Here is a 22853-nt window from a genome sequence, read left to right as displayed (position 1 = left end):
CCTTCCCTCCTCGATCGTCTGTCCGACTTGCCCTGACACACTGCCTTCTGCAGACTGCTGTCGACGAGGACTGCGACGCCGAGGGCATCATCTCGCAGCAGCTCCTGCAGGTGCGCTCTTTCTCACTCTCTCTCTCTCTTTCCTCGGCCTCCTCTTGTCTTCCGCCTCGAGCCGTCCTGACACTCTCCTCCTCCTCCTCGCGCTCGCTCTCGCCTGCAGGTCGTCGCCGCCATGAAGCCCGTCTCGTTCCGCGAGTTCTCGCAGATCGAGGGCACGACCGACGACCAGTGCGGGTGGTGGAACGACAGCGGTGGCAAGGCGGCGTGCATCAAGGCGCGCAAGGACGCCGTCGCTGCTGCTGCTGCTGCGGCCGCCAACAAGGCGCCGGCGTCGGCGGCGGCCAAGGGCAAGAAGGCGGCGGCGCCGGCGGCGATGGGCGGTGCGGGCGCCAAAAAGCCCGGCGCGACGACGGTCGGCAAGGGTGCGACGTCCGCAGCTGCAGCGGCCGCAGCCGAAGCGTGCGTCCTCTCTTTCGCTCTCTTCTCCCCTGCAGCGCGACCACCTCACTGATCCTCTCGCCTCGCCGCACGCAGACGTCGCTCGGCCACCGCCTCCTCGTCCACCTCGCGCTCCGCTCCCGCCGCCAAGCCCGCGTCGTCTACCGCGTCCGGCGCCGCGTCGACGTCGCGCCAGGCGGCCACGAACGACCTGCAGCGGTTCGCGTTCCGGCCGAGCGGGGCGGGAGGCGGCTCGAGCGCCAAGGGCAGGCCGGCTGGAGGAGGAGGAGGAGGAGGAGGGGCCGGCGGTGGAGGGATCAAGCCCATGCCGGTCATGAAGCGCAAGTGAAGGCGCTTGGGTCGGCAGGAGGGACGTCGAGAAGGAGGGAGGGGTGGGGGAGCGAGGAGGTTCCCCTTGCTTCGATGTGACTTTCTCGCGCCGCTTTGTTGTTGTGCCTCCCCTAGTGCTCTCTCGTCCCTTTCCTTTCGTCGTTGCAATGCCTGCTCACTGTCTCTCGCGACCCACTGCAAGCCGAGAGAGAAAGAGCGAGAGACGCAGAGTGCACCTTCTCAAGTCGTCGGACGAGCTCTCGTGCACGCAGAGACCGAGGGACAGCACGTGCGCGTTACAGCTCCGTTCTAGTAAAGACGCTCCGACAGTCTGTGAGGTGGGAGAAAGGTGAGAAAGAAGGAGGGCGGCGCCACCTACGTCCTCGAGGGCGACGACCAGCGTCTAGTAAGCGTGAATCTGCGGCGGGAGCCAAGCTCGTCAGGTCTCTTTTCCTCGTGCACCGCGTCCTCGAGAAGAGAGAGAGACAGAGAGAGAGAGAGTGGGGACGCACCTTGCTCGCGACGCCGACCCACTCTGCGACCGCGCGCCCGACGTCGTCCTCCTCGTCGACGCGCGCGCCAGGCACGGGCCAGTCTGGGTTCCACACGTCGATGGCGGCAAAGGTGCACACGGGCACGAGGCGCTTCTCGTCGCGCGCGAGGGCGTCGGGCGCGTCGTGCGCGGCGTGCGCGGCGGTGGGGAGCGGGTCGTGCGAGGAGGGGGAGGGGGAGGTGGGGCGAGAGGCTGAGGGCGCGTGTTGTGCGACGGCGGGAGGAGAGGGGAGCGGCGTCGAGACGAGGAGCGTCGCTGACGAGGACGTCGTCGACAGGGTCGAGGCGGTGCGGTGCGGTGCTGGAGGAGGGGCGAGCGCGGCGATGGCGGCCACCGCAGCGTCGTCCTGCCCGACGAGCGGCTCGCGCTCCTGCACCTCGACCGCCTTGTCCAGCTTGTCCTCCTCCTCCCCCTCCTCGTCCTCGTCGCTGTCGAGCGAGAACCCCTTGCCCTTGCCCTTGCCCTTGCCCCTGCTCGCGATTCCCCTCGCCGCCGCACCCGCGCCCGCGCCCGCCTTGGCCCGCGCAGCCTGCACCGCCCTCGCCCTCGCGCGCGCCGCCGCACTCGCCGCCACGGTCCCCTTGCGCGGCGAGCGGCGGCGCCCTGCCCCCTCGTCGTCGTCGTCGTCGTCCGGCGGTGGGGAGGCCGACGCGCCGAGCGCAGCAGCGCTCGCAGCTGCGAGGCGGGCGCGCTTGGCTGCGCGGTCGGTGGTGGTGCTGCCCTCGTCGTCGCCCGGCGCGGTTGTGGGCGGGAGCGGCGCCGAGGTCGAGAAGACGAGGCCGCGGTACCCGACCGGGACGCGCAGCTCGCTGCTGACGATGCGGCGGCCGCGGAACGTCGCCTGGCGGTGTTGCTCGGGCGTGTCGCTGGTGGTGCTGGTGCTGGTCGAGGGGAATGGGCGCGGGAGGAAGAAGGTCGAGAGGGGCGCGGGGCCGTCGTGCGAGAGCGAGAAGGGGAGGAGCGAGATCGACGGGAGCGAGGGCAGTGGGGTGCTCGACAGGGCGAGGACCGTCTGCGGCGCGGGGGCCATCGCTGAGGGTACTCGTCGGTGACAGAGAGAGAGAGAGAGGGCGAAAGGAGAGGAGGAGGAGGAGGGGAGGCGCGCGTCAAGACGCGTCGCCGCTCGCTCGCAAGTTCCTCGCTCAGGTTTGCCCCTCTCGAAGTACTCACGAGGCAGCGTGAAAGCGGGAACGACGAAATAGTTGCAAGTGCGAGTAGAGAGGCGACAAGCGCCAGGGCATCAACGACACACAGAGACGGAAAACGCTACAAAAAACACCAGGAAAGGAGGTCAAAGCGGGGCACCCCTCCTCACAAGCGCGACAAGGCCGGCCCGTCCCTCTGCGCCTGCTGCGCCTGCTGGACCGCCCTCCCCTCGTCCATCTTCTTGCGGACCCACTTCTCGGCCGCCGCCTTCTTGAGCCCGACCGAGATGCGCGGGTCGACGCCCCCTCCCGCGCCCGCGCCCGCGCCCGCGCCCGCTCCACCGCCGCCGCCGCCTGCGGCCGCCATCTGGCGCAGCTTGGCCTTGCGCGTCCCGTCTGCGACGAGCGCGACGAGAAAGACGGGCAAGGTCCTGACGTCCTTGACCGTGTCAAACACGGTGCGGTCGTCCGGGTGGCCCGAGTCGAGGTCGACGAGGTCCTGGCCCGTCGTCGACAAGGGGATGTCGTTGTGCGCAAAGTCTGACAGGTACGAGATCAGGGCGGGCGAAATGTCCGACAGGTACTGGCCGAGCGGCGTGACGAGCTGCTCCTGCTGCAGGGGCGTGAGCGCCGGCGCGCCGGGCGCGGTCGACGCGGCGCGTGCGGCGGGCTGCGGCTGCGGCTGCGGCTGCGGTTGGGGCTGCGGCTGGTGCTGGTACTGGTGCGGCGGCGGCGCGTAGTGCTGCTGCTGCTGCTGATGCTGGTGGTGGACGTGCTGCTGCTGCTGCTGCTGCTGGTGAACGTACTGCTGCACGTGCGGCTGCGCAGGCGCCGGTGTGAAGAACGACGCCGTGTCGGGCGGCGACTTCGGGGCCGTCCCGCGACCGTGGAACGCCGCCGAGGCCGACGAGGGCGCGACCGACGACGACTGGTGGGCGAGGGTCGGGGTCGGGGTCGGGGTCGCGGCCGCCGAGGGGACCGAGGCCGCAAAGCCCTGCTGCGCGTGCGCGTGCGCGGGCACGGGCTCGGGCTCGGGCTCGCGAGCGGCGTGCGGGGCGGCGAACGAGCGCGGCTTGACGTCGCCGTCGGTGCTGCCCTCGTCACTCATGCCGGCGAATCCGCCGCGGGTTGGGACGGGCACGAGGGGCGGCGGGCGAGTGGCGGACGGGTCGTGCGGGTCGAGGTGCGCGAGGCGCGCGTTCTCCTTGTGGACGTCGAGTGGGAGGTACGGCGCGAGGTGGTCGTGCGAGGGGCGGAAGTTGGCCGTCGAGATGCGGAAGCCCGACTGGCCGGCGATGGACGGGTCGTCCTCGATGGTGAAGGTCGTCCAATCGGCGCTGATCGAGAACGGGCAACCGCTGTCGGGAGGTGGGGCGATGTCAGCTTGGGGCTTGTTGCGAGGACGAAAGTGAGAGAAGGGACGGACGGGTTGGTGGCGCACGTGAGGCGGGCACGGGTTGCGCCGTCGGTGTTGGCCTTGACATCGAAGCCCTCGGTCCACTGGTACGCGCTGTACACTGCAGGAGCATGAGGGCGTGAGCCTGGGTGCGACGAGAGGAGGGGGAGCGAGCGAAGGCGGAGCGTACTCTGGATGAAGTCGTCGAGGGAGCGGAACTTGGCGGTGGGGTTGGGGTGTGGGCCGGTGCGGTTGTCGAAGCGAAGCTTGAGGCGCTTGGCGGGCTTGGTAGCCGTCATTGTTGAGCGAGAGATGAGGGGAGGAGGCGGTGGAGGAGAGGGGGGAGCGCGGGTCAGGGTGGAGAGGTGGCGGGTGGGTGCTTGTGGGTGGCAGTGGGCGGTGTGAGTGCAGTGCTCTGTGCAGCTCCTCTGAGGCTGGAGTCAAGCGGGGAGAGGGACAAGAGCTCCGGCTCCCACTCCTCCTCCTCCTCCTTGTTCCCACTCGCGTCCATGTCGGCACCCTTGTTCCAGTTCCAGGCAGGCAGGGCAGAGCGCCAGGGCGACTCCAACACGGTCGTCCCCCAGCCAGGTCGCGGGTCCGTCCTCCCTCTCCTCCTCCTCGTCATCATCGCTCACCTCGTGTCGCACCTCGCACCACAGCCTCGTCTACCTCCAGGAGGAAGACGGCCTCCTCCACTTCTACTACAAGGACCTCGAATCCGAGTGCGCACCCCTCTCCCCTCTCCTCCCCTGCGCACCCCTCGCTCACCTTCAGCCCCCCGCGTTCAACAGCTCCATCGTCGACGACCTCATCATCTTCCCCGGCGACGCCACCTTTGACCAGGCGACCCCCGACCGCGTCCACGTCCTCAAGTTCCTCTCGTCCTCGGCCCGCCACTTCTACTGGGCCCAGAAGCGCGACCTCTCGCACGACGAGTTTACGTCCCAGCGTCGCCGCGTCAACGAGCTCATTGGCGCAGAGCCGGCCGGCGACGGCGACGAGCACGGCGCCATGGACGTCGAGGCGTGAGTCGCGCCCTCCCTCTCCCGCAGTGACCCTCCCTCCTTCCCCTCGTGTTGTAATGCCGACCCTCTCTCTCTCTCTCTCTCTCTCTGCGTGCCCACTCTCTCCTCACCAACGTCCAACTGTCCAAAGGACAACGTCGACAAGAGACTGAGAGAGAGAGAGAGGCTCTCGCTCCCTCGTCGCACTCGGCGCAGCAGCTCGTCCCTCGACAGAACCCTCGCTGACCCTCCCCTCGCACCCCTCCTGCGCAGCTCTGCCTCGACCGACGACGTGTTCATGTCCTCGGCCGCACCCTCCTCGTCGTCGGCCGCACCCGCACCCGCACGCGCACCCGCGACGACCTCGACCTCGACCGCGACCGCGACCTCGGGCGACGCGGCGCTCGGCAACTCGGCCCAGCTCGCGCAGCTGCAGAGCATCCTCGCCAACCTCGGCGGGGGCGGCGGTGGTGGTGTCGGTGGCGCGTCGGTCGGCGGCGTCCCTGGTGCGCTCCCCTCTCCTTCTCTCTCGCCCTCTCTCTCTCTCTCTCTCTCTCTCTCTCGGGCCTCTTTCCGGCCCGCCTCGCGCCCTCGCCGCCACGCTCACAATCCCTGACCCCGCTCTCTCCCGCGCCCCGCCACAGCCTTCACCCTCCCCGACGTCCTCCCTCCCTCAACCGCCACCTCGCTCCTCTCCTCCCTCCCGCCCTCCTCCCTCGCGCACCTCTCCTCCTTCCTCCCCCCCTCCCCTCACCTCCCGCTCACCTCCCCCACCACGCAGCGCGCGAGCCTCGCCCGCGCACTCCGCAGCCCAGAGTACCGCCGCGCGCTCGCGTCGCTCGACCGCGCGCTCCGGACCGGCGCGACCGGCCCGCTCGTCGTCGGCGCGCTCGGGCTCGGTGAGAGGGCCGCGAGGGGGACAGAGGAGTTTTTGGACGAGGTGAGGCGCGTGGCCGAGGAGGAGAGGGAGAGGGAGAGGGAGGGCGCGGCGGGAGGGGGAGCGGGGCAGGGCGAGGGCGAGGGCGAGGACAAGGGGCCGGCGGCGTAGCTCTTCTCGCTCTCGGTGAGCTGAACGCGCAAGGAAAAGACCTCGTTGCAGTCCTGCCTCGCGCCCCTCGAGAGCCGAGCTACTCGCGTCCCTCGAAAGCGCCGCCGCCGCCGCCGCCGCCGCTCGCGCGCTCGAACCCCTCGAGCACCCCTCGGACGCACGCCCCGACCGAGTCGAGCGCGTAGCCGCCTGCGCGCACGGCCGAACCGTCGTGCTGTCAGGGTCGTGCTCGTTCTTGCTCGGCGGCGACGCCGACCTCGAGAGCGAGGGCGAGGGAGAGGGAGAGACACGGGGAGAGGAACGGAGGAGGGAACGAAAGAGAGAGAGAGAGAGCGCGCGCGCGCCCGACGCACCCTCCAAGACGACAAACAGCGTCCTGAGCCCGACCGTCGCAATCGCCTGACCGATGCGAGGGTACGCCGCGAGCGACAGGCGAAAGTCGGTCAGCGGGTCGTCGACGAACGTGTCGACGCCGAGCCTGCGCGCGCGCGTCGCGTCGAAGGGAGGTTGTGAGGTGCGGCGGCGGGGAGGTGCAGGCTCGTCGGGGGACGAGGGAGGGAGGGAGGGAGGGAGGGAGGAAGAGAGAAAGCAAGGGGACGCACGACACGACGAGCACCTCGGCGCCCCACTCGCTCACGCGCCCAAAAGCGCCCTCGAGCGCCTCGACGTACGCCTCGTCGTCCGTCCCGAGCGGCAGCGGCTCGTTGACGTTGGCGCCCTCGGCGTCCGTGCCCGGCGCGCCGCGCTCGCTCGCCGCGCCCGTGTACCCTGCGGGCGCGCGGGGTGCGTGAGTGGCGGTGCGGGGTGCTGGCGAGGAGGCCGGGCGAGGGAGGGAGAGAGAGACAGAGAGAGCGGGCGTACAGGGATAGTCGGGCGAGCCGTGCAGCGAGACGTACAAGACCGTCGGGTCGTAAAAGACCTGGCTCGTCCCTGCGTGCATCGGTCCGACTCGCGTCAAGTCCGTCTCTCCTCGCCCGCATGGCCCGTCGAGAGGCGCAAAAAGGAAAAGCTCGAGCCGCACCGTTGCCGTGGTGGTAGTCGACGTCGAGCACGGCGATGCGCGGCTTGGGCTCGCCGTCGCCTCGCGCCCCGGCGCCGAGCAGGACGCGCTGCGCCTCGCGCGCCGCGACCGCCGCCGTGTTGACGAAGCAGTACCCGCCGCAGAGCGTCGGCGTCGCGTGATGGCCTGGTGGACGGCTGCGAGCGCGTTGGCGGGCGGGTGAGCGGGTGGGCGGTGGGCGAGGAGGGGGAAAGAGGAGGACGCACCAGAGCGCAAAGACGCCTTGGGCGGTCGATAAAGGGTCGAGCAAAGCCGAGAGCGCCGTGAGCGCGACGCGTGTTGACGCTAGAGCGCAGATGTAGGTGTCTGTGTGGGTGCGGCAGCGTGAGCGACAGGACGCGACGAGAGAGAGAGCGAGAAAGGGAGGGAGGAGGGCGAACCGGCCGTGACGGGCGATGAGAGGTCGAACGAGTGCCGCCCTGTGTCGACGTTCGAGAGTGTCAGTCTAGGTGTCTGTCGAGCGAGAAAGAGGGACAGAGGGACGCACCGATGCGGGCAATGGCGCTCCCCTGAACCTCGGTGCCGTCGCTCGGCTCGAGGAGCATGTCGGCGCGCAAGAATGTCTCTGGCAGGGCAGCGTCCTGTGCGTGTATCGAAGAGCATCAGGACGTGCGCAGAGTCGAGCTCGACGGCACAACGAGCGAGGCAGAGCGAGCAGCGAGGACGGACCCTCGACCCGCCCTCGGCTGTCCACTCGGAGTAGATTGAAGCGAGAAAGTCGAGGTAGCCGCCGTCGTGCACTGAGAGCACGGCGCTGTCGAGCTCGGGCGTGAGGACGTCGTCTCGGGTCCAGTCGAGGCAGCGTTCCTCGAAGGTGGAGCCAGGGTGGACGAGGGCGGCGAGGATGCGGCGGTAGCGCTCGGGCGACTCGAAGTAGGGCTGGACACAGCCAGAGAGGATCTCGTGCGGCGGGTCGTGCAACACCGACAGCGGCGTGTGGAACACAAGCATGGTTCTGGAGAGAGAGCGAGGTCGACGTCGACGAGCGAGTTCGTCGTCCCGGCACCACTCGCGCCTCGCCGACAGACATGAGCGCACGCGAGACCTTCACCTGAGCTATCACAAGCCTCTCGACCATCTGGGCGTTGCGCCCGTGCTCTCCCGCGCCTCTGGTCACCCGCCGCGTCGTCATCAGGCAACCTCGACGACCGACCACCCTCGACATCGACAACGACTCAAGGACCGGTGTACGTCTTCGGCATGGACTTTGGGAGGTCCAACAAGCGTCCGGAGCATGCCGGTGGCGCTGTGCGGGGCTTGGGAAACGGGTGCGTCCTCGTCCTCCCCACTACCTCCTCCTTCTTGGCCTCACGACCCGTCCTGACGCTTGTGGGACGTCCCGCAGTGCCACAGGTCAACCATCTTGCACCGTTCGTCCCCTCCCCTCACGCTCTGCAGGCCCTGGGCCTTTCTCTCGACGGCCGCCGGTCACTGACCTCGATTCCTCCCGTCTTGCAGCGGCCGACCTCGACGAGATCGCAGCGCTCGGTGCGACCTTTGGCTTGGGGGTGCTCACTTATGTCATGATGCGTCCTCGTCTCGCTCGGCGGCGAGGTCGGGCAGGCCTGAGAAGGTCGACTTACTGACCTCCTCCTTCTCCCTCCCTCCCTCTCCTCGTCTACAGGCTGCTCCTGTCGTCTGGGCCATCGATCGGTGCGTCGGCTTTCTCTCGTTCTCGGTCATCGTCGTCGTGAACTCGCGCACTGACCCTCCTCAACCCGCAGCCCGCTTCCTCCTCCGCCTCGAGCGGCCCTGACCTCTCCCTTTCTTCCCACCAAGCCTGGCCCACTCGCCCGGGCAAAGTCCCGATCAGCCTCTCTCTCTAGATGTCTGCGAGGACGAGAAACGCGACTCGGCCTGTTCGTCTCCCTTTCTCGAGTGCGAGGTTGGCTGGCGAGGTTGAGAGAGCTCGAGAGAGCTCGTCCCGCCGGCACTGTGTCTCTCGCGTGCTGTCTTTGGGTACCTCCGAGAGCACGTCCTGTGCGGCAGAAAGCGCATCGAGTCCTGGTTTGCGGGCAGCGCTTGGCTCCTGCTCACCTCGTTTCTGCTCCCAGCTCCTCCCCTCGCTCGCGCCTCCTCGAGTGTCGAGCTGCACTCCCTCGCTCCTGCCGCGTGAGCGCTCACAAGGGACGATGCAGCGTCGTCCCGGACAGTCGAGCTCGGCGAGTAGGCGCCCTCGCTCGCACGGACCCGCCAGCGGCTCTCGCTCGCTCGCTTGCAAAGCTCGTACGCCGCGCCGAGGACAGCTCTCGTCTCGTCAAAGCAGGTGCCGGTCGAGCGATGCGCTGCGTCGTTGAGGTCTCGACTCACAGTACGGCGCGCTGAACGAAGAGGAAGATGTATGCGAGAGATGGGGGGAATGCACGGAGAGGGGCGCGAGGATGCTGGTATGGACGACGAGGGCACGACGCAGGGGGGGATCGACTGAAATGGACGGCGACAGAGTGAGAGGGAGAGGGAGAAAAGATCGTGTACGGCAGAAGAGAGAGAGAGAGGGGGAGAGGGAAGGGAAGGGAAGGCGACCGGCGCCTCAAAGCGCCGTGAGCGGCCTGCTCCCTCGCCGACCGAGGATGCTCGAGATGAAGACGCCGATGCTGCCCTTGCGCGAGCCGACGGCGGGAAGGACCGCCGCCCCCGCCGTCGCCGCCGTCGGGCCAGGCGACGCACTGCTCGCTCGCGAAGGGCCGGTCGCGCTCGCGTCGACGACGACGACCGGCGGCGAGACGAGCCTCGTCTCGGGCTGCGGCGCGTACGCCGACAGCAGCGGTGGCGAGGCAGGTGCCGTCAAGCCCGAGGCGGACCGCGCGTCGCAGTGCGCCGGCGCGGTCGATGGCCGACCCGGTCGCGAGGCGAGGCGGGCGTGGCGCGGCGAGACGTACATGTCGGGCTCGGCGGGCGGCGCGTCGGACGAGTCGTCGATGGCGAACGGGTCGCGGAAGGACGAGGATGAGGGCGCGAGGACGGGGAGTGGAGGCTCGGGCGACGAGGGCGGGCTCGGCGAGGCGAGGTGCGCGGACGGGTCGTCGAGGAGGTCCATGCGGGCGTCGCCGTCCTCGCCATCTTCTGCTGCCGCCGGGAGCAGCGGCGCAGACGTCGAGGTGCGCAGGCCCTCGACGCTGGCCCCACCGCCGCCAAGCGACAGGCCGAGCATGCGGTCGGCCGACCCGAGCAGCGTCGAGCTCGAGCCCGCCAGCGGAGGCGACCGCAGCGGGTCGCTCGCCGTGCTCGAAGCAGTCGCGACCGACGCGATCGACATGTTCGACACGCTCTGCGACGAGTCGCCGAGGACCGACGACCGCTGCGAGCCCGCGCTGCGAGGGCGGTACCGCGCCGACGACGAGCGGCACGACCGTGCGCTGTGCCGGCTCATCTGCGGCGAGTGTGACGGCGAGAAGGGCGGGTGCGAGGGGGCCCTCGGCGCGAGGTGGGACGACGACGATGATGGGGCCGAGGGTGGCTCGGGCGACGTGACGAGGAACTCCATCATCGAGGGCGTGATGGGCCCGAGCGTCTCGAGCGTGCTCGAGCGCGACACACCCGGCGGGGCCGACGTGACGGACGACGGCGAGTGCATCGTCGCGTTCGGGAGCGGAAGCGGCGCCGGCGGATCTCGCCGCACGCGGGTCCGTGCGGGCGCGTCGTTGGCGTCCGAGTGCTCCGACATGCGGCGGCCGTGATGAGGACGGCGACAAGTGAGGTGAGGGAGGGGTGCGGTCGGTAGTCGGCGGTCAAGGCCGGCGTCGGGCGAGGCGAGAGGCGATGGAGGAGGACCGGGCGACGAGCGGTCGAACTTGAGCTCGAGGGCAAAGTCCGACGTGCGGCGGTCGCCTCGTCGGTCGGCGAGGCGAGAGAGGAGCGTCGCCGCCGTGCTCGTGCGAGAGCTGACTCGCGAGAGCTGCGGGTCGATGGCGGCGCACACGTGGACGGGGAGCGGCGCGAGGTCGACCGAGAACGAGCTGCCGTTGCGGAGCTTGTACGAGATCTGCGAGCGAGGGAACGAAGTGAGCGACCGCTCAAAAGGGAAAGAGAGAGGCACGAAGAGAGAGAGACCGGCGACGCACCTTGCCCGCGAGCGAGAACGAGATCCGGAACACGCTGCTCTCGCCCGTCTCGCCCACCGTCCACCGATGCGGCCCTTGGCCTGGGACCCGCACGTGGAACTTGCCCCGCTCGACGACCTCGGCCGTCTCGCGTGCAAAGAGCGGGAACCGGTGCGGCGCGAGCGCGACCGACGACTCGGGGTCGGACGGCGGCGACGGCGGGCGGCCGTGCAGGGTGCGCTCGTCTTCTGACGGCGGCGTCGTCGTCGCTGACGGGCCGACCGACGACGACGAGCGAGTGAACACCGAGGCGAAGCGCTTGCTCGAGCGTCCGGGTCGAACGAGCTCGTCCGACTCGATCGCAAAGTCGTGCGTCGTTTGGAACTGGGCGTTGCTCTTGAGGTTGGTGACGTCTCGCCGCAGCCAGAGCTTGAAGCTCTTGATCTGGACGCCGCTCGCCTCGGGCAGGCGAAAGTGCGTCTCGACGGCGAGCGGCTCGAGGACGCCGAAGGGCTCGCCCGAGATGCGCAGGTCGTAGCTGAACGGGACGGGCGACGCTGCGCTCGTCGAGGCGGCCCAGCCGCGTTGCACGGCGTCGGGAGGAAAGAGCGGGACGGTGGCGTGGCGGACGAGGCTGAGGTTGCGGGAATGCTGCGCCTCGATGCGGCCGACTTTGACCGTGTCGACGTCTGCGACGAGGGCGAGAGTCAGGGCCGCTCAAGCGAGAGGCGAGAGCGAGACGAGGGACGTACAGGCCTCGATGCGCCAAGTGACGCTCGCCTGGCAGGTCCCGACCTTGAACTGCATCTTGGACAGGCCGACGACGTCGTGCGGGACCCGGAGCGCGAACCGGTGCTCGCGCGGCTCGAGGCGCTCGGCGTCGGCGCCGCTCTCGGGCGTCCACAGGACACGCTCGTCGACGACGTCCTTGGTCACGTCGCGCGACGCCTTGCCGTCCCACGCGTCGACGCGGACGAGGCGCACGGCGATGCAGCGCACCTCGGGCGCCTTGCCCGACGCGCGCTCGTCGAGCCCGGCGACGACGCGGCCGCGCACGACGACATCGGTCACGCCGAGGACGCCCGTGTACGGGAAGTTGTTGACGTTGCCGCTGACGGGCAGGATCTGGAGCGTGATCATGGGCGAAGGTCGAGGAGGCGAGGGCGAGGACGGCGCGGCTGACGAGGGCGAGAGGGAGGGTGCACTCGGTCGTTCAGCAGCGGTTCATCGTCGGTCGTCGCAGGAGAAAGGGAGTGGTCGGGAGGAGCAGCGGGGGCCGCGGCCGCTCGGATGGCGGTGGTAGTGGTCGGGGGAGGGAGAGGCGAGGAAGGGCGGGTCTGCGTAGGGACGGCGCTCGTTAGCATGGACGACACGTCGGTGCGCAGGCTCGAACCCGACGCAGGCGAGGAGAGGGAGAGGACGCACCTCGTTCCACAACGAGCTAAATGCGAACCTCGACTCGCGTCTCGTCACGGCTCGACTGGCTGGCGTGCAGGGGCTTGAAGGAGAGGTGCACAGGACGAGGTGCTCAACGGAGGGCAGGCGGCCGTCGACAGACCGAACGACGAGGGAGCCCGCTAGCGCAAGTGCGGAGGCGGCCTCGAAGGCTCGGACGCGGGAGGGCGGTAGCGTCGCACTTGTTGCAAGCGGCGTCGTGCGACTCGAGCTGGGCGGTGCTGGCTACCGTTCCGAGTTGTTGGTGCGAGAGCGAGAGCGGCAGCGGCTCGTGACAACTGCGAGGCGAGCCACCCTCGGTCGGCAACCGACGCGCTCACACCGCCTCGGAGAGGGGAACGCTCACGGTTTCGGTCTTGCTGCTGCGCATCTAAGTTAGCGTGGTCCGCCAAACGCGCGTGCTCCCCGATCAATCCCAGCGGAGCCGGGGCCGACCATGTCAAAGGGCGGCGGCGATCCGTCCAAACCCAAACTCGCTCGCCCGCTTTGTCCTTCTCCTCAAGCTCTCGCACTCTGCTTCGAACGTGGGAAACACCGAGCGAGCGCGGGAAACGCCTCCTCGCTCGGCTCTCGAGCTGGCCAACTTGGGCCTCGCACAGGCGAGTCTCTCGCACCAGCTTGCTCGACATGTGCGAGACGAAGCAAGTTGCAAGCTCGCCCGGCTCGCGCGAGCGGACGCGCGGACCGGCCGAGGACAGGATCGTTCGCACGAAGCGCTCTCGCTCGCTCGCTCGTGTGACGGCGCTTCTTGTCGGTACTCGAGCTTGTTCGGGCGCTACGGCTCTAGTGCGCGACGGTAGAACGACGCACGGTGCACAGCTCGACGCTCGACGACGAAACACCGTCAGAGAGACAGAGAGCGGGGCACAGACGAGAGGAAGGGGCTCGACCGCGGCGGCTTGTCACGGCGAGAGGGACAAGGCGGAGGCTGCCAGGCTGACCAGCTGTAAATTACTACCAGGCTCGCCCGTAAATTCGAGAACCAGGGTCGATCCAGCGCTCGTCGTTCGCGATCGGACGCCCAACGCTAAACCGCAATCTGGACGTTCACCCTCGTCGTCGTTCTGAGCGCGGAAGAACGGATCGTGCTGCTGTGCGGGGCTCGCAAAGCCCGACGCTCGACGTTGGTTGCGTCGCGCTCGTCCGTCCCCGCGAGCGCAGGCGCCCGAGAGGAGAAGCGGGCCGAGCAACACAGCAGCTTCCTCGCGACGTCGACGTCGGCGGCGAGGGGGCCGAGGGCGACAAGGGGAACGCCAGCTGCCCCCTTGCACATGATCGTGCACTTCTGGCACACAGCAGCTCGCGTGACTGCCGGCCTCGCTCCGGCAGCGCTCGACGACTTAATCGACGACATGCAGTTGGTTCGCAGGGGTCCGTGCACACGACCGAACCGCCGAGGCGAGGCGCATCGCCGGTCGTCGCTTCGTTGCAGTTCAGACGCCGACGATGACAAGCAGCGAGAGCTCGAGTGAGCGGACCCGACGAGAGACGCAGAACCGGTCGACAGGAGAAAGGCGGAGTCCGCGGACTCGAGCAGGTTCGGGCGCGTCGTCGACCCTCGCTTCGGCGGTCGAGGTGCATCTAGTAGCGCAGCTCTGGATGTATCACAAAGCTTGAACGCCTCTGAACGGCCGCCTGCGAGAGAGCGAAGCGGTTCCCCCGCGGCCGCCGCCGGCCGGCTCTCGCCCTCCTCGTCCTCCTCCTCCACCACCGCTTCACCGCACCGGCTGCTCCGCACCCCGAGATGGCCGCCAACACGCCCACGCCATCGAGCGAGATCATCCACCTCGTGACGACATTCGCCGACTCGCTCGACTCGCTGCCGCCGTCCCTCACCCGCTCCCTCAGCGACCTCAAGGAGCTCGACGCCGTCCTCAACAGTGCGTCCCCTTCCCCTTGCATCTGTCACAGTACAGGTACCGCAGACCTGTGCTGCAAGCCCCGTCTCAGGGCCCTTCGAGCTGACGGCGGCTGCGCCCTTGCCTCCCCCGCAGGTTCGCTCCAGAGCATCACCGACAAGCTCCGCCTCGTGCACGACATGATGCACACGCCCGAGCCTGGCACCAAGCCCACCGCCGAGCCGCCCAAGTACACGCCGCTCGACCGCCTCAAGCTCCTGCGCGAGGTGGCAGAGGACGCTCGCGTGTTCCGCCTCGGCGGCGAGGACAAGATCCGCGTCGCGACCAACACATGCGAGACGGTGCGTCGAGCATCCTCCCGACTCGAGCCTGTACAGGCCAGGGACTCACCCCTTGTCCCGCCCGGCTGCAGATCGCGACGCACACCTCGCACCTCGCGACCCTGTCGACCCTCCTCCTCAGCTTCCTCCCCGAGCACCTCCAGCCGCACCTGCCCGCGCCATCCGCCCCGCACGGCTACCCCAAGTCGAACACGCCCTCGTCCGCCATCGCCCGCCGCCAGATGTTCGACTACCCGCCGGCGCGGCACCCGGGCCAGGGCAGCACGTCGCGCCTGTCGGGCGCGCTCGGCATGGTCCGCGAGCACTACGACCTGACGCGAGGCGGCGCAGCCGGCGGCGTTGGCGTCGGCGGCATCGCGGGTCCTGCTGGACTGGGCGGCATGGGCGGCGCGCGAGGGTACGGCCAGTCGGGGAGGAAGCGCGCCGCCCAGATCGACTACAGCATCTACGGCGACGACTACCCGCTCGCGGGCGGTGTCGGTGCGGCCGGGCACGGCCGCAAGGACAAGGAAAAGGACCCGGCGCAGCGCCACCCGAACCAGTACACCAAGAAGCGGCTCCAGGGCGCGGCAGCTGGCGGCGCCGGCGTCGGCGGCATGGGCGGCGTCGCGGGCGTGTACGGCGGCGGGTCGCCCTCGGGCGCCCTTGGCGGCGTCATCTCGGCCCAGTCCGCCAACGCGGCTGCGGGCGTCTACTCGAACGCTGTCCCGCACCCGATGGGCATGACGGCCGTCGAGGCCGTCAAGGAGAAGCGGCGCGGGCAGGAAGCGGCCGCCGGCGCGAGCTCGGCTTCGGCCGCCGCAGCCGCAGCGGCCATGGGCTCGACGAGTGGGCCCGTCAGTCGGTCGAGCAGCGTCGCGCCGGGAGCGGGCGGCGCGGCGATGGGCTACCAGGGCATGGCGAGCCAGAGCGAGTACGACCTCGCGACGCTCGGCGGGTCGCAGCAGCGCGCGCCGGCCAAGCGCAAGGTTGAGGACGTTGCCGGGGCGTCCAAGCGCCGCAAGAAGGGGTGCGTCCCGCCTTTCCCTCATTCCTCCTCCCGCGGCCTGAGCGCTCGTCCTCGAGCGCGCCCGACTGACTCGGCCCTCTTTCCCTCGCAGCGTCAACGACTCGCCCGAGCCTCCTGCGCGTTCCCTACCCGGCACTGTCCAAGCCGCCGGGCGCGCCCCTCGCCGCCAGAACTCGACCTCGACCCGGGCCGACGACCCGCCGTCGCCCGTCGCCGCGACGCAGCTCGCGCTTGACGACGACTTTGACGCGGCGCTCGACGGCGCAGACGACGACGGCGACAAGACGCTGTACTGCTTCTGCCAGCGCGTCAGCTTTGGCGAGATGATCGCGTGCGACGCGCCCGACTGCGAGCACGAGTGGGTGAGTCGGCCTCGTTTTCTCTTTGGCCTGCGCTCGGCGGCGCTCGACGGCTGCCGAGCAGGTCTAGCAAAGACCGCCGGCCTGTACTGACTTGCTGTCGTGTCGCGCAGTTCCATCTCCCGTGCGTCGGCCTCAAGAGCATCCCGGACGGCCGCTGGTTCTGCGACGAGTGCAGGGTGCGTCCTCTCTTCTCCGCCTCGGTCTCTCTCGAACACGTGGTCCCGACCTTGCTCCCCCTCTCTGTTGTACCAGCGCACGTCCAAGGCCGGCAAGAAGCGGCGGTAGTTGGTCGTCGAGATGGAAACGCGAGCAGTTTGGCGGTCACTTCTCCTGCGCCCGAACCGAGAGATAGCGCTCTTTGCAGTGAACACGACAGGTGCTACAGCGGCGAGTGAAAGCCCGCTGCCCTCGGCTTTGGACCGCTCGAGCGCAACCACCGCCGTCTCGGCGGAGGTGCCGGAGCGACTTGCGCCGGCTCCTCCTCTCGTCAACCTCGCCTCTGCCGCTGCGTGCCTTTGCTCTGGTCTGTACCACTACTTCAAGCTCCACGTCGCCATGCAGCGCGAGGTGTCGCCCGCATCGGTCGTCAGCACGGCAACTCGCCCCAAGAGCGTCTCATCAGCTCGCGGTCCTCCTGCACCCGCACCGCGGCCCGCCTTTAATCCAGGTGTGCCCAGCTCTCCCTGCATAGCCTCTCGGCGAGGCCCGCGTCGACCGACACGCGCCGGTGCGGTAGCTGACTCTCGTCCCCGCGCCTCACCCGGATCCTCGTTCAACCGGCCGCCAGTCGGTCTCGCCCTCAAGAAGTTGACGCTCGCCGGCGTCCTGTTCGTCGTCGTCTTCTTTGCGTGTGCGCTCTGGTTGTTCGGCAGCTTGGTGCGTCTCCCCCACTCGCGCCCGGTCCCGCCCGGTCCCGCCCGTCCCTTCTCGTCGACTCGCTGACCTCGCCTTCGTCCCTGCAGTACGAGAATTCGCACCACGTCCACAAATTCGGCGTCGTCGTCGTCGACTTTGACGGTGGATCAGTCGGTGCGTCCTTGCCGTGTCCTCCACCCCTCACCATCGCGTCCTCGCTCACTCGTCGCACCCTCGCAGGAAACGCCCTCCTCGGCGCCGTCAACGCCGTCAACGGCCAGGACAGCCTACCGACCTTTCACATCCTCGCCGCCAACTCGACCTCGCGCGACGAGGTGCTGCACAAGGTGTGGCAGGGGCGGTACTGGGGCAGCATCATCGCGACGGAGGGCGCTTCGAGTCGGTTCGAGGCGGCGGTCGCATCCGCCGACGCAGCGTCGACGTACGACGCGGCGCAGGCCCTCGAGTACAGCGGGCTCGAGGTGCGCTACACGACGGCGTGGTCGGGCGCAGTCCTGCCCGCGCTCCTCCAGGTCTCGCAGACGGCGTCGGCCCGGTTCAGCGCGGCCGTCGTCGCGCCGCTCCTCGAGTCGGGCACGTCGTACTCGGCGGCGTCGGCTCAGGTCCTCGTGCGGCCCGTCGCGGCAACGTTCGTCAACCAGACGCCGTTCACGTACGGCACGCGCATCGTCCTCAACACGATCGCGTTCGTCCTGCCCTTCCTCCTCCAGTTCTTCTTCCTCCTCGCGTGGAACAACATCTTCCTCGGCATCGGCGTGTACCGCAACATGTCGTTCGCGCGCCACCTCAAGTACCGCCTCGCCATCTCGCTCGCGTGGACCCTCCTCACGAGCCTCATGAGCACGACGTGGGGCGTCATGTTCGACGAGGGCTACGACCTCGCCGCCAAGCAGTTCTTTGCGCTGTGGACGGTCCACTGGTGCGTCCTCATTCTGTCCTTCTGTCCTCCTCGGGACTGACTCGTCGGTCGTCTCGCACTGCAGGGTCTTCTCGATGATCACGTTCGACACGCTCGACATCGTCACGACCTGGGTCCCGTTGCCGTTCGTCTCGTACTTTGTCGTTTCCCTCATCGTCACATCGGTTTCGGCCATAATATGGCCCTACGAGGTGCGCTCTCCTTGCCTCTCTCCTCTTCTCTCGTGAGCGCGTTCCTGACATGCCCCAGCACCCCTTGTCCCCTCGATGCAGCTCTCGAACGCCTTCTACCGGATCCACGTCATCTTTCCCTCGCACGCCGCGTGGTCCATCATCATGACGATCCTCGGCCGCGGTGCCGTCAACACGCTCAGCAGGGACGCTCCGATCCTCGCGGCGTGGCTCGTCGTCCTCAAGGCGGGTGTCCTCCTGTCGCTGCGCCGCCGCGCCCGGCAGGGCTTGGTCCTCGTCGACGTCGAGGACAAGGCGCCGACGGGCGGTCAAGGAGGAGCGCCGCAAGGGCAGCTTGCCGTCGAGAAGGTGTGAGGGATAGACGAGGGTCGAGCGGGAGGGAGAAGCGCTTGCCGGTCACGCTTGCAGCCTGCTCTCGATCAGAGACTCGCCTCGTTCTGTCTTTGCGAGGGCGCGTGTAACATAGGGTCTATCAAACAGAGCGTGTGTGTGCACAGGAGGAACAGGAAATGCGAGAGGAGGAAAGAGAGACAGACAGGTTCATCTACGAGTCGCCGGCCCGCTGCGACGGCACCTTGCGCATGCTGAGCGGCCCTCCGACGACGGGCAGCGCCCTCCCCGTGCCCGTCCCTCCTCCCTCTCGCTGCGGCCGGTCGACGGCGGCGAACCGGATCGACGGCCCCGCCGTCGAGTCGCCCGAGTTGTCGCGCTCGGGCGAGCCGGCGCGCGACGACGGCACCGACGGGCCGGGCGAGCGAGACCCGCCGCGAGCGCGGAACAGCTCGCGCACGCTCTGCATCGCCTTGCTGTTCTGGCGGGCCGGAACGGGGCGAAGGTGGTCGCCGCCGCTGGGCGCGGGCGCAGGTGCAGGTGCGGGTGCGGGTGCGGGTGCGGGCGACGCGTCGTCGTCCGAGGGCGGGTCGATGCGCTCCGAGCGGAACAGGGACAGGTCGGCCTGCGGCGAGGCCGAGCGCGGTGCGGCGACCGGCTCGGGCGAGGCGGTGCGGCGCTGCGACGAGAAGTAGTCGCCTTGGGGCGACCGACCGCGGGCCGGCGTCTCGGCTGGCGTGTCGCCCTCGCGGTGCGCAGCGAGCTTGGAGCCCGTCGCACGCTCGTCGCCTCGTGCGCTGTTGCGCGACGACGGCCGCTCGTACTTGGCGAGGTCGGCCTCGAGCTCCTCGACCGGGTGGCCGAGCGCGCGCAGGGCGTCGACGTGCTTCTTGGCCTTGCGGCGCTTCTCCTCGGGCGTCATGTCGCGCACGGTGATCTTGCCGTCGCCGCGCTCGGCGACGACCTGCGGGAGGGCGAGAGAAAGGGGGAGAGAGGCGAGGTCAGGACGCAATTCTCGAGGTCCGAGCGCGCGAGAGAGAGACAGAGAGAGGGCCCGGGCGCACCTTGTCGCCCTCGATCCACTCCTCGTAGTCGCGACCCTGCGGGCTCGAGTCGCGGTACTTGCGCTCCTTGCGGCACCACGCGTCGCGCTCGAGCTTCTCGAGCTTCTCGCGCCGCTTGCGCTCGCGCTCCGCGGGCGTCCCGCCCAGGGCCGACGGCGGCTCGTCGCGCAGCTTGAGCTTGGCGCCGACGGCAGAGCCCTGGCGCATCATCTTGGCGGCGACACGCTTGACGGCGTTGGCCTCGTGCTGGCCCTCGCCGTGCTTCTCGGTGAGGACGCGCTTCTGCTCCTCGATCTCGCCCTCGGGAACGTTGTGGACCGTCTTGTCGGGGTGCGCCTTGGCCTTGCGCTCCTTCTCGGGGTGCTCGTCGGCGTCGACGACCTCGACGTTGCCGTCGCCGTGGTCAATGATGATCTGCGGGCGAAAGGGAAGAGGTCAGTGCGGGCGCCGGCGAGACGACGACGACGACGACGAGAATGAGGAGAGGGACGCACCTTGCGGCCCTCCTGCCAGGTCTTGGTGCCACGACAGTAGCGCGCCTCGAGCTTGGGGTCGCGCTTGCCGCCCTTGCGCGGGCCCATCGGGACCGGGCTCGGCGACCTGCTCCTGCTCCTGCTCCTCTCCCTCGGCCGCCGACGCTCCTCGCGCTCCTTGCCCTTGCCCGAGCGCTTGTGCGCAGCGGCGTACCGCGCCTTGGACTCGGGCGAGTCGCTGTCGTCGGCGCCGTCGTCGCCGAGGATGTCGTGCGGCGGGTGCTCGTCCGCTTCGCGCCGGCGCGCCTCGGCCATCTCGCGCTTGTGCTCGGCGGCACGGCGCTTGCCGCGCTTGACGTCGCTCGCCGACTCGACCTCCTTCTCGACGTCGGTGCCGCCGCGCTCCTCGACGTCCGAGTCGCGGTCGCCTGCGGCGCCGCCGTCACGGTGCTTCTCCTTGCGCCGCTCGACGAGCTCCTCCTTCTTGCCGGCGCCGACCTTGTGCGACTTGGGCGGCGCGCCGAACATGGCCGTCGTGCCCTTGTCCTCCTCGACCTCGTCCTCGATCTCGCGCTCGACGTCCGAGTGCGACGGGCTGTGGCCGACCTTGCGGCGCGCCTCGTCCGTCGCGTGCCGCTCCTCCTCGTCCTCGCGGTCCACCTCGTCCTCGTCCTCCTCATCGATGCGGTCCTCGCGCCTGCCGCGCTCGGCCTCGTCCTTCTCGTCAAACGACCGACGGCTCGACGACGGGCTCGCGCCGGCGCCGACGCCCTTCTCGGCGAGGCTCTCGGGCGACTCGTCGTCGCGGTTGATGACGATGTCCTCGGCGCGCGTCGCACGCTTGACGCGCGACATCCAGCTCGGCTCCTCGTCCTTGGCGCGCTCGGCGCGGCTCGTCGTCCCGAACGAGAACGTGCGGCCGAACCCAGAGTTGCCCGACTGCGCCGTGAGGGTGCGCGAGAAGGATGCGACGCGCGAGTGGACGCGGCGGCCGAGCGTGAAGAACGAGATCGACAGGCCGTGTACGAGGATGGACGACAGGACGATGGCGTAGGTGACGGGCACGATCATGAGGGCGAGCGTCTCGACGCCGTTCTCGGGCGGAATGTTGGGCGTCGGGAGCTTCTCGGCGGCGAGAGTCGACTGCGAGCGAGGTACGGAAAGAGGGGGAAAGAGGCAGGGTCAGTAAGGCGGGACGGCGAGAGAAAGGCGAACGAGCTCGACGCACGATGAAGATGGCGCCGACGCCCATGGGCCCAAAGTGGCCGGCAAAGATGGCCTCGCGCGTCGTCTTGATGTCGGGGATCCAGTGGTACAGGGCGTACATGGTCGGGAGGCGCCGGAGCGCGAGGATGGCGATGCACAGGAGGAGGACGCGCCACCAGGTCAGGGTCGTGTTGGCGCTCTGCCACGCGTTGAACGGCATCGTCGCGCCGATGTAGATGAAGATGGCGCAGTTGGCGAGCAGGTCGATCGTCGACGAAAAGTTGGACTCCTCGATCGACTCGGTGAACCTGCAGAGGGGGCGAGCGAGTCAGTCAGGTCACTCGAAAAAGCACACGCAAGCTGGCGACGCCAGACCGCGAGAACAAGGGCCGAGAGAGAGGAGGACGCACCAGTCGTCCCACGCGAACGCCGTCCCGCACGCGAACGCCGCGAGCAAGTCGTCGCTACCGGCGAGCGTCGTCAAGCCCGTGACGAGGAGCGCGAGCGCGACATACATGGCGACCATCGACTCGCGGTCGATGAGCTCGCGGCGCTTGGAGAACTTGAGGATCTTGCGCGCGATGATGCCGACGGCGGCGCCGATGATGATGCCGAGGACGATCTGGTACAGGAGGACGAGGACGATCCAGTAGCCGATGGCGGACCCGACAGAGTGCTCGCCGCGCAGAAGGAGGAAGAGGGCGAGGTACTGTGGGCCAGAGGTCGGTCGTCAGCTCGCCGTGGTGGCGAGAGGGGAGGTGGACGAAGAGGGAGAGAGAGAGGACGAACCAAGAAGGGGAACGCCGCGCCATCGTTGCAGCCACTCTCGGCCTGGAGGAGGTGCCGAATGTGGCTCGGGACGTGCTCTTGAGCGTACTTGCCCTTGCCGACGACCGACGACGCGAGGATAGGGTCGGTGGGCGTCACGGCGGCGGCGAGGACGAGTGCGGGGAGGAACTCGAGGCCCGGGATGATGGCGTACATGAGGGCGCCGGCGACCATCCAGCCCATGAGCATGCTGCGAGGCGGACCAAGCGTCAGTCGAGGCGTCCGGCTGGGTGCGCAGAGCGAGGGGAGAGGGGGCGACGCACATGGGCCCGAGCAGCATCGCCAGGTCGCGCCAATGCCGCCAGACGTACGCTCTGTGCGAGAGAAGGCATCAGTCAAGTGCTCGAGACTGTGCGAGAGGCGAGAGAGGAGGACGCACTTGGGCAACTCGACGCCGATGGCGAATACCGAGAGCGCGATGACGATGCGGGTGAGCTCGAGCGTGAGCTCGTCCGTGTGGTGGCCTGTGGTCGCAAGACGCGAGTCAGTACGAGGGCAGGAGAGCCGCAAGAGGAGGAACGAGAAGACGCACCTTCGGCCCACGTCCTCGGCGCAAAGATGCCCGCTGCGTAGCCCCTGCAGGTTCACAACGCCCTCGTCAGTCACCGCCCGGCCACCGAGAACAGGGGACGAGGGGACGCACGAGAAGGCGATACCGAAGCAGGTCGCGATGATGGCCTCGCCGACGTACATGCGCTCCTTGACGAAGCCCCTGCGCGCGCCGTCTCGTCGTCAGTACTCGACTCGGCGCGAGTCGACGGGGACGGAGAGGAGGGTGCTCACGAGAAGAGGCCGAAGAAGGTGATGAAGACGGAGAGAATGACGATGGCGAGGTGAACGATGTTGACCTGCAAGACCCAAGAGGAC

The 22853-nt window shown here is 69.0% G+C and overlaps 10 protein-coding genes across 10 annotated transcripts; 5 read left to right on the top strand and 5 right to left on the bottom strand.

The window, feature by feature from the left end:
- Positions 1 to 53: 53 nt before the first annotated feature.
- On the top strand, positions 54 to 1008 carry RHOBADRAFT_55046 (uncharacterized protein). The gene is made up of 3 exons (XM_018417633.1): positions 54 to 110; positions 220 to 518; positions 594 to 1008. Exons 2-3 carry the CDS (start codon positions 232 to 234, stop codon positions 844 to 846), a joined length of 540 nt encoding a protein of 179 aa, XP_018269329.1. The 5' UTR covers positions 54 to 110; positions 220 to 231; the 3' UTR covers positions 847 to 1008.
- Positions 1009 to 1106: 98 nt separating this feature from the next.
- On the bottom strand, positions 1107 to 2410 carry RHOBADRAFT_55045 (uncharacterized protein; the record flags this gene model as incomplete). The annotated part of the gene is made up of 2 exons (XM_018417632.1): positions 1107 to 1245; positions 1340 to 2410. Coding segments are annotated over 2 exons (1193 nt in total), but the record flags the coding sequence as incomplete, so codon positions are not given.
- Positions 2411 to 2691: 281 nt separating this feature from the next.
- Positions 2692 to 4220, bottom strand: RHOBADRAFT_55044 (uncharacterized protein; the record flags this gene model as incomplete). Its single annotated transcript, XM_018417631.1, has 3 exons — positions 2692 to 3883; positions 3952 to 4042; positions 4112 to 4220. The coding sequence occupies 3 exons, from the start codon at positions 4218 to 4220 to the stop codon at positions 2692 to 2694; spliced, it is 1392 nt and encodes a 463-aa protein (XP_018269327.1).
- Positions 4221 to 4418: 198 nt separating this feature from the next.
- Positions 4419 to 6026, top strand: RHOBADRAFT_55043 (uncharacterized protein). The gene is made up of 5 exons (XM_018417630.1): positions 4419 to 4516; positions 4581 to 4946; positions 5199 to 5431; positions 5570 to 5586; positions 5707 to 6026. Exons 1-5 carry the CDS (start codon positions 4431 to 4433, stop codon positions 5971 to 5973), a joined length of 969 nt encoding a protein of 322 aa, XP_018269326.1. The 5' UTR covers positions 4419 to 4430; the 3' UTR covers positions 5974 to 6026.
- A 26-nt stretch (positions 6027 to 6052) lies between these two features.
- RHOBADRAFT_45842 (uncharacterized protein) lies at positions 6053 to 7984 on the bottom strand (the record flags this gene model as incomplete). Its single annotated transcript, XM_018414675.1, has 9 exons — positions 6053 to 6162; positions 6327 to 6451; positions 6576 to 6741; positions 6835 to 6903; positions 6995 to 7170; positions 7240 to 7339; positions 7414 to 7452; positions 7521 to 7614; positions 7703 to 7984. 9 exons carry the CDS (start codon positions 7982 to 7984, stop codon positions 6053 to 6055), a joined length of 1161 nt encoding a protein of 386 aa, XP_018269325.1.
- Positions 7985 to 8041: 57 nt separating this feature from the next.
- On the top strand, positions 8042 to 8905 carry RHOBADRAFT_66775 (uncharacterized protein; the record flags this gene model as incomplete). The annotated part of the gene is made up of 4 exons (XM_018419076.1): positions 8042 to 8301; positions 8379 to 8403; positions 8492 to 8686; positions 8758 to 8905. Coding segments are annotated over exons 1-4 (402 nt in total), but the record flags the coding sequence as incomplete, so codon positions are not given.
- A 658-nt stretch (positions 8906 to 9563) lies between these two features.
- Positions 9564 to 12213, bottom strand: RHOBADRAFT_55042 (uncharacterized protein; the record flags this gene model as incomplete). The annotated part of the gene is made up of 3 exons (XM_018417629.1): positions 9564 to 11015; positions 11095 to 11762; positions 11826 to 12213. The coding sequence occupies 3 exons, from the start codon at positions 12211 to 12213 to the stop codon at positions 9564 to 9566; spliced, it is 2508 nt and encodes an 835-aa protein (XP_018269323.1).
- Positions 12214 to 14246: 2033 nt separating this feature from the next.
- On the top strand, positions 14247 to 16423 carry RHOBADRAFT_38463 (uncharacterized protein). The gene is made up of 6 exons (XM_018413529.1): positions 14247 to 14408; positions 14523 to 14728; positions 14800 to 15737; positions 15829 to 16099; positions 16210 to 16275; positions 16352 to 16423. Exons 1-6 carry the CDS (start codon positions 14273 to 14275, stop codon positions 16382 to 16384), a joined length of 1650 nt encoding a protein of 549 aa, XP_018269322.1. The 5' UTR covers positions 14247 to 14272; the 3' UTR covers positions 16385 to 16423.
- A 188-nt stretch (positions 16424 to 16611) lies between these two features.
- RHOBADRAFT_55040 (uncharacterized protein) lies at positions 16612 to 18721 on the top strand. The gene is made up of 6 exons (XM_018417628.1): positions 16612 to 16766; positions 16887 to 16975; positions 17062 to 17128; positions 17195 to 17894; positions 17959 to 18085; positions 18167 to 18721. Exons 1-6 carry the CDS (start codon positions 16655 to 16657, stop codon positions 18437 to 18439), a joined length of 1368 nt encoding a protein of 455 aa, XP_018269321.1. The 5' UTR covers positions 16612 to 16654; the 3' UTR covers positions 18440 to 18721.
- A 1843-nt stretch (positions 18722 to 20564) lies between these two features.
- On the bottom strand, positions 20565 to 22688 carry RHOBADRAFT_29016 (uncharacterized protein; the record flags this gene model as incomplete). Its single annotated transcript, XM_018412846.1, has 8 exons — positions 22630 to 22688; positions 22519 to 22562; positions 22366 to 22450; positions 22250 to 22300; positions 21948 to 22176; positions 21569 to 21867; positions 21181 to 21466; positions 20565 to 21095 (listed from the first exon to the last, which is right to left on the bottom strand). Coding segments are annotated over exons 1-8 (1575 nt in total), but the record flags the coding sequence as incomplete, so codon positions are not given.
- Between the last annotated feature and the right edge of the window lie 165 nt (positions 22689 to 22853).

Source organism: Rhodotorula graminis (genome assembly GCF_001329695.1).
Source record: "Rhodotorula graminis WP1 unplaced genomic scaffold RHOBAscaffold_11, whole genome shotgun sequence".
NCBI classification, from domain to species: domain Eukaryota; kingdom Fungi; phylum Basidiomycota; class Microbotryomycetes; order Sporidiobolales; family Sporidiobolaceae; genus Rhodotorula; species Rhodotorula graminis.
Note: the sequence above shows the minus strand (reverse complement) of the source record. Positions and strands in the feature narration are given on the sequence as shown.

Coding starts and splice junctions, on each gene's coding strand:
- RHOBADRAFT_55043 (XM_018417630.1), top strand. CDS start 4,431: ATGTCGGCACCCTTGTTCCAGTTCCAGGCAGGCAGGGCAGAGCGCCAG. Junction 4,517..4,580: donor GTCCCCCAGCCAGGTCGCGG/GTCCGTCCTCCC, acceptor CTCGCACCACAG/CCTCGTCTACCTCCAGGAGG. Junction 4,947..5,198: donor GGCGCCATGGACGTCGAGGC/GTGAGTCGCGCC, acceptor CCTCCTGCGCAG/CTCTGCCTCGACCGACGACG.
- RHOBADRAFT_55040 (XM_018417628.1), top strand. CDS start 16,655: ATGCAGCGCGAGGTGTCGCCCGCATCGGTCGTCAGCACGGCAACTCGC. Junction 16,976..17,061: donor TCTGGTTGTTCGGCAGCTTG/GTGCGTCTCCCC, acceptor TCGTCCCTGCAG/TACGAGAATTCGCACCACGT. Junction 17,129..17,194: donor CTTTGACGGTGGATCAGTCG/GTGCGTCCTTGC, acceptor GCACCCTCGCAG/GAAACGCCCTCCTCGGCGCC.
- RHOBADRAFT_38463 (XM_018413529.1), top strand. CDS start 14,273: ATGGCCGCCAACACGCCCACGCCATCGAGCGAGATCATCCACCTCGTG. Junction 14,409..14,522: donor GCTCGACGCCGTCCTCAACA/GTGCGTCCCCTT, acceptor CCTCCCCCGCAG/GTTCGCTCCAGAGCATCACC. Junction 16,276..16,351: donor GGTTCTGCGACGAGTGCAGG/GTGCGTCCTCTC, acceptor CTGTTGTACCAG/CGCACGTCCAAGGCCGGCAA.
- RHOBADRAFT_55046 (XM_018417633.1), top strand. CDS start 232: ATGAAGCCCGTCTCGTTCCGCGAGTTCTCGCAGATCGAGGGCACGACC. Junction 519..593: donor GCAGCGGCCGCAGCCGAAGC/GTGCGTCCTCTC, acceptor CGCCGCACGCAG/ACGTCGCTCGGCCACCGCCT.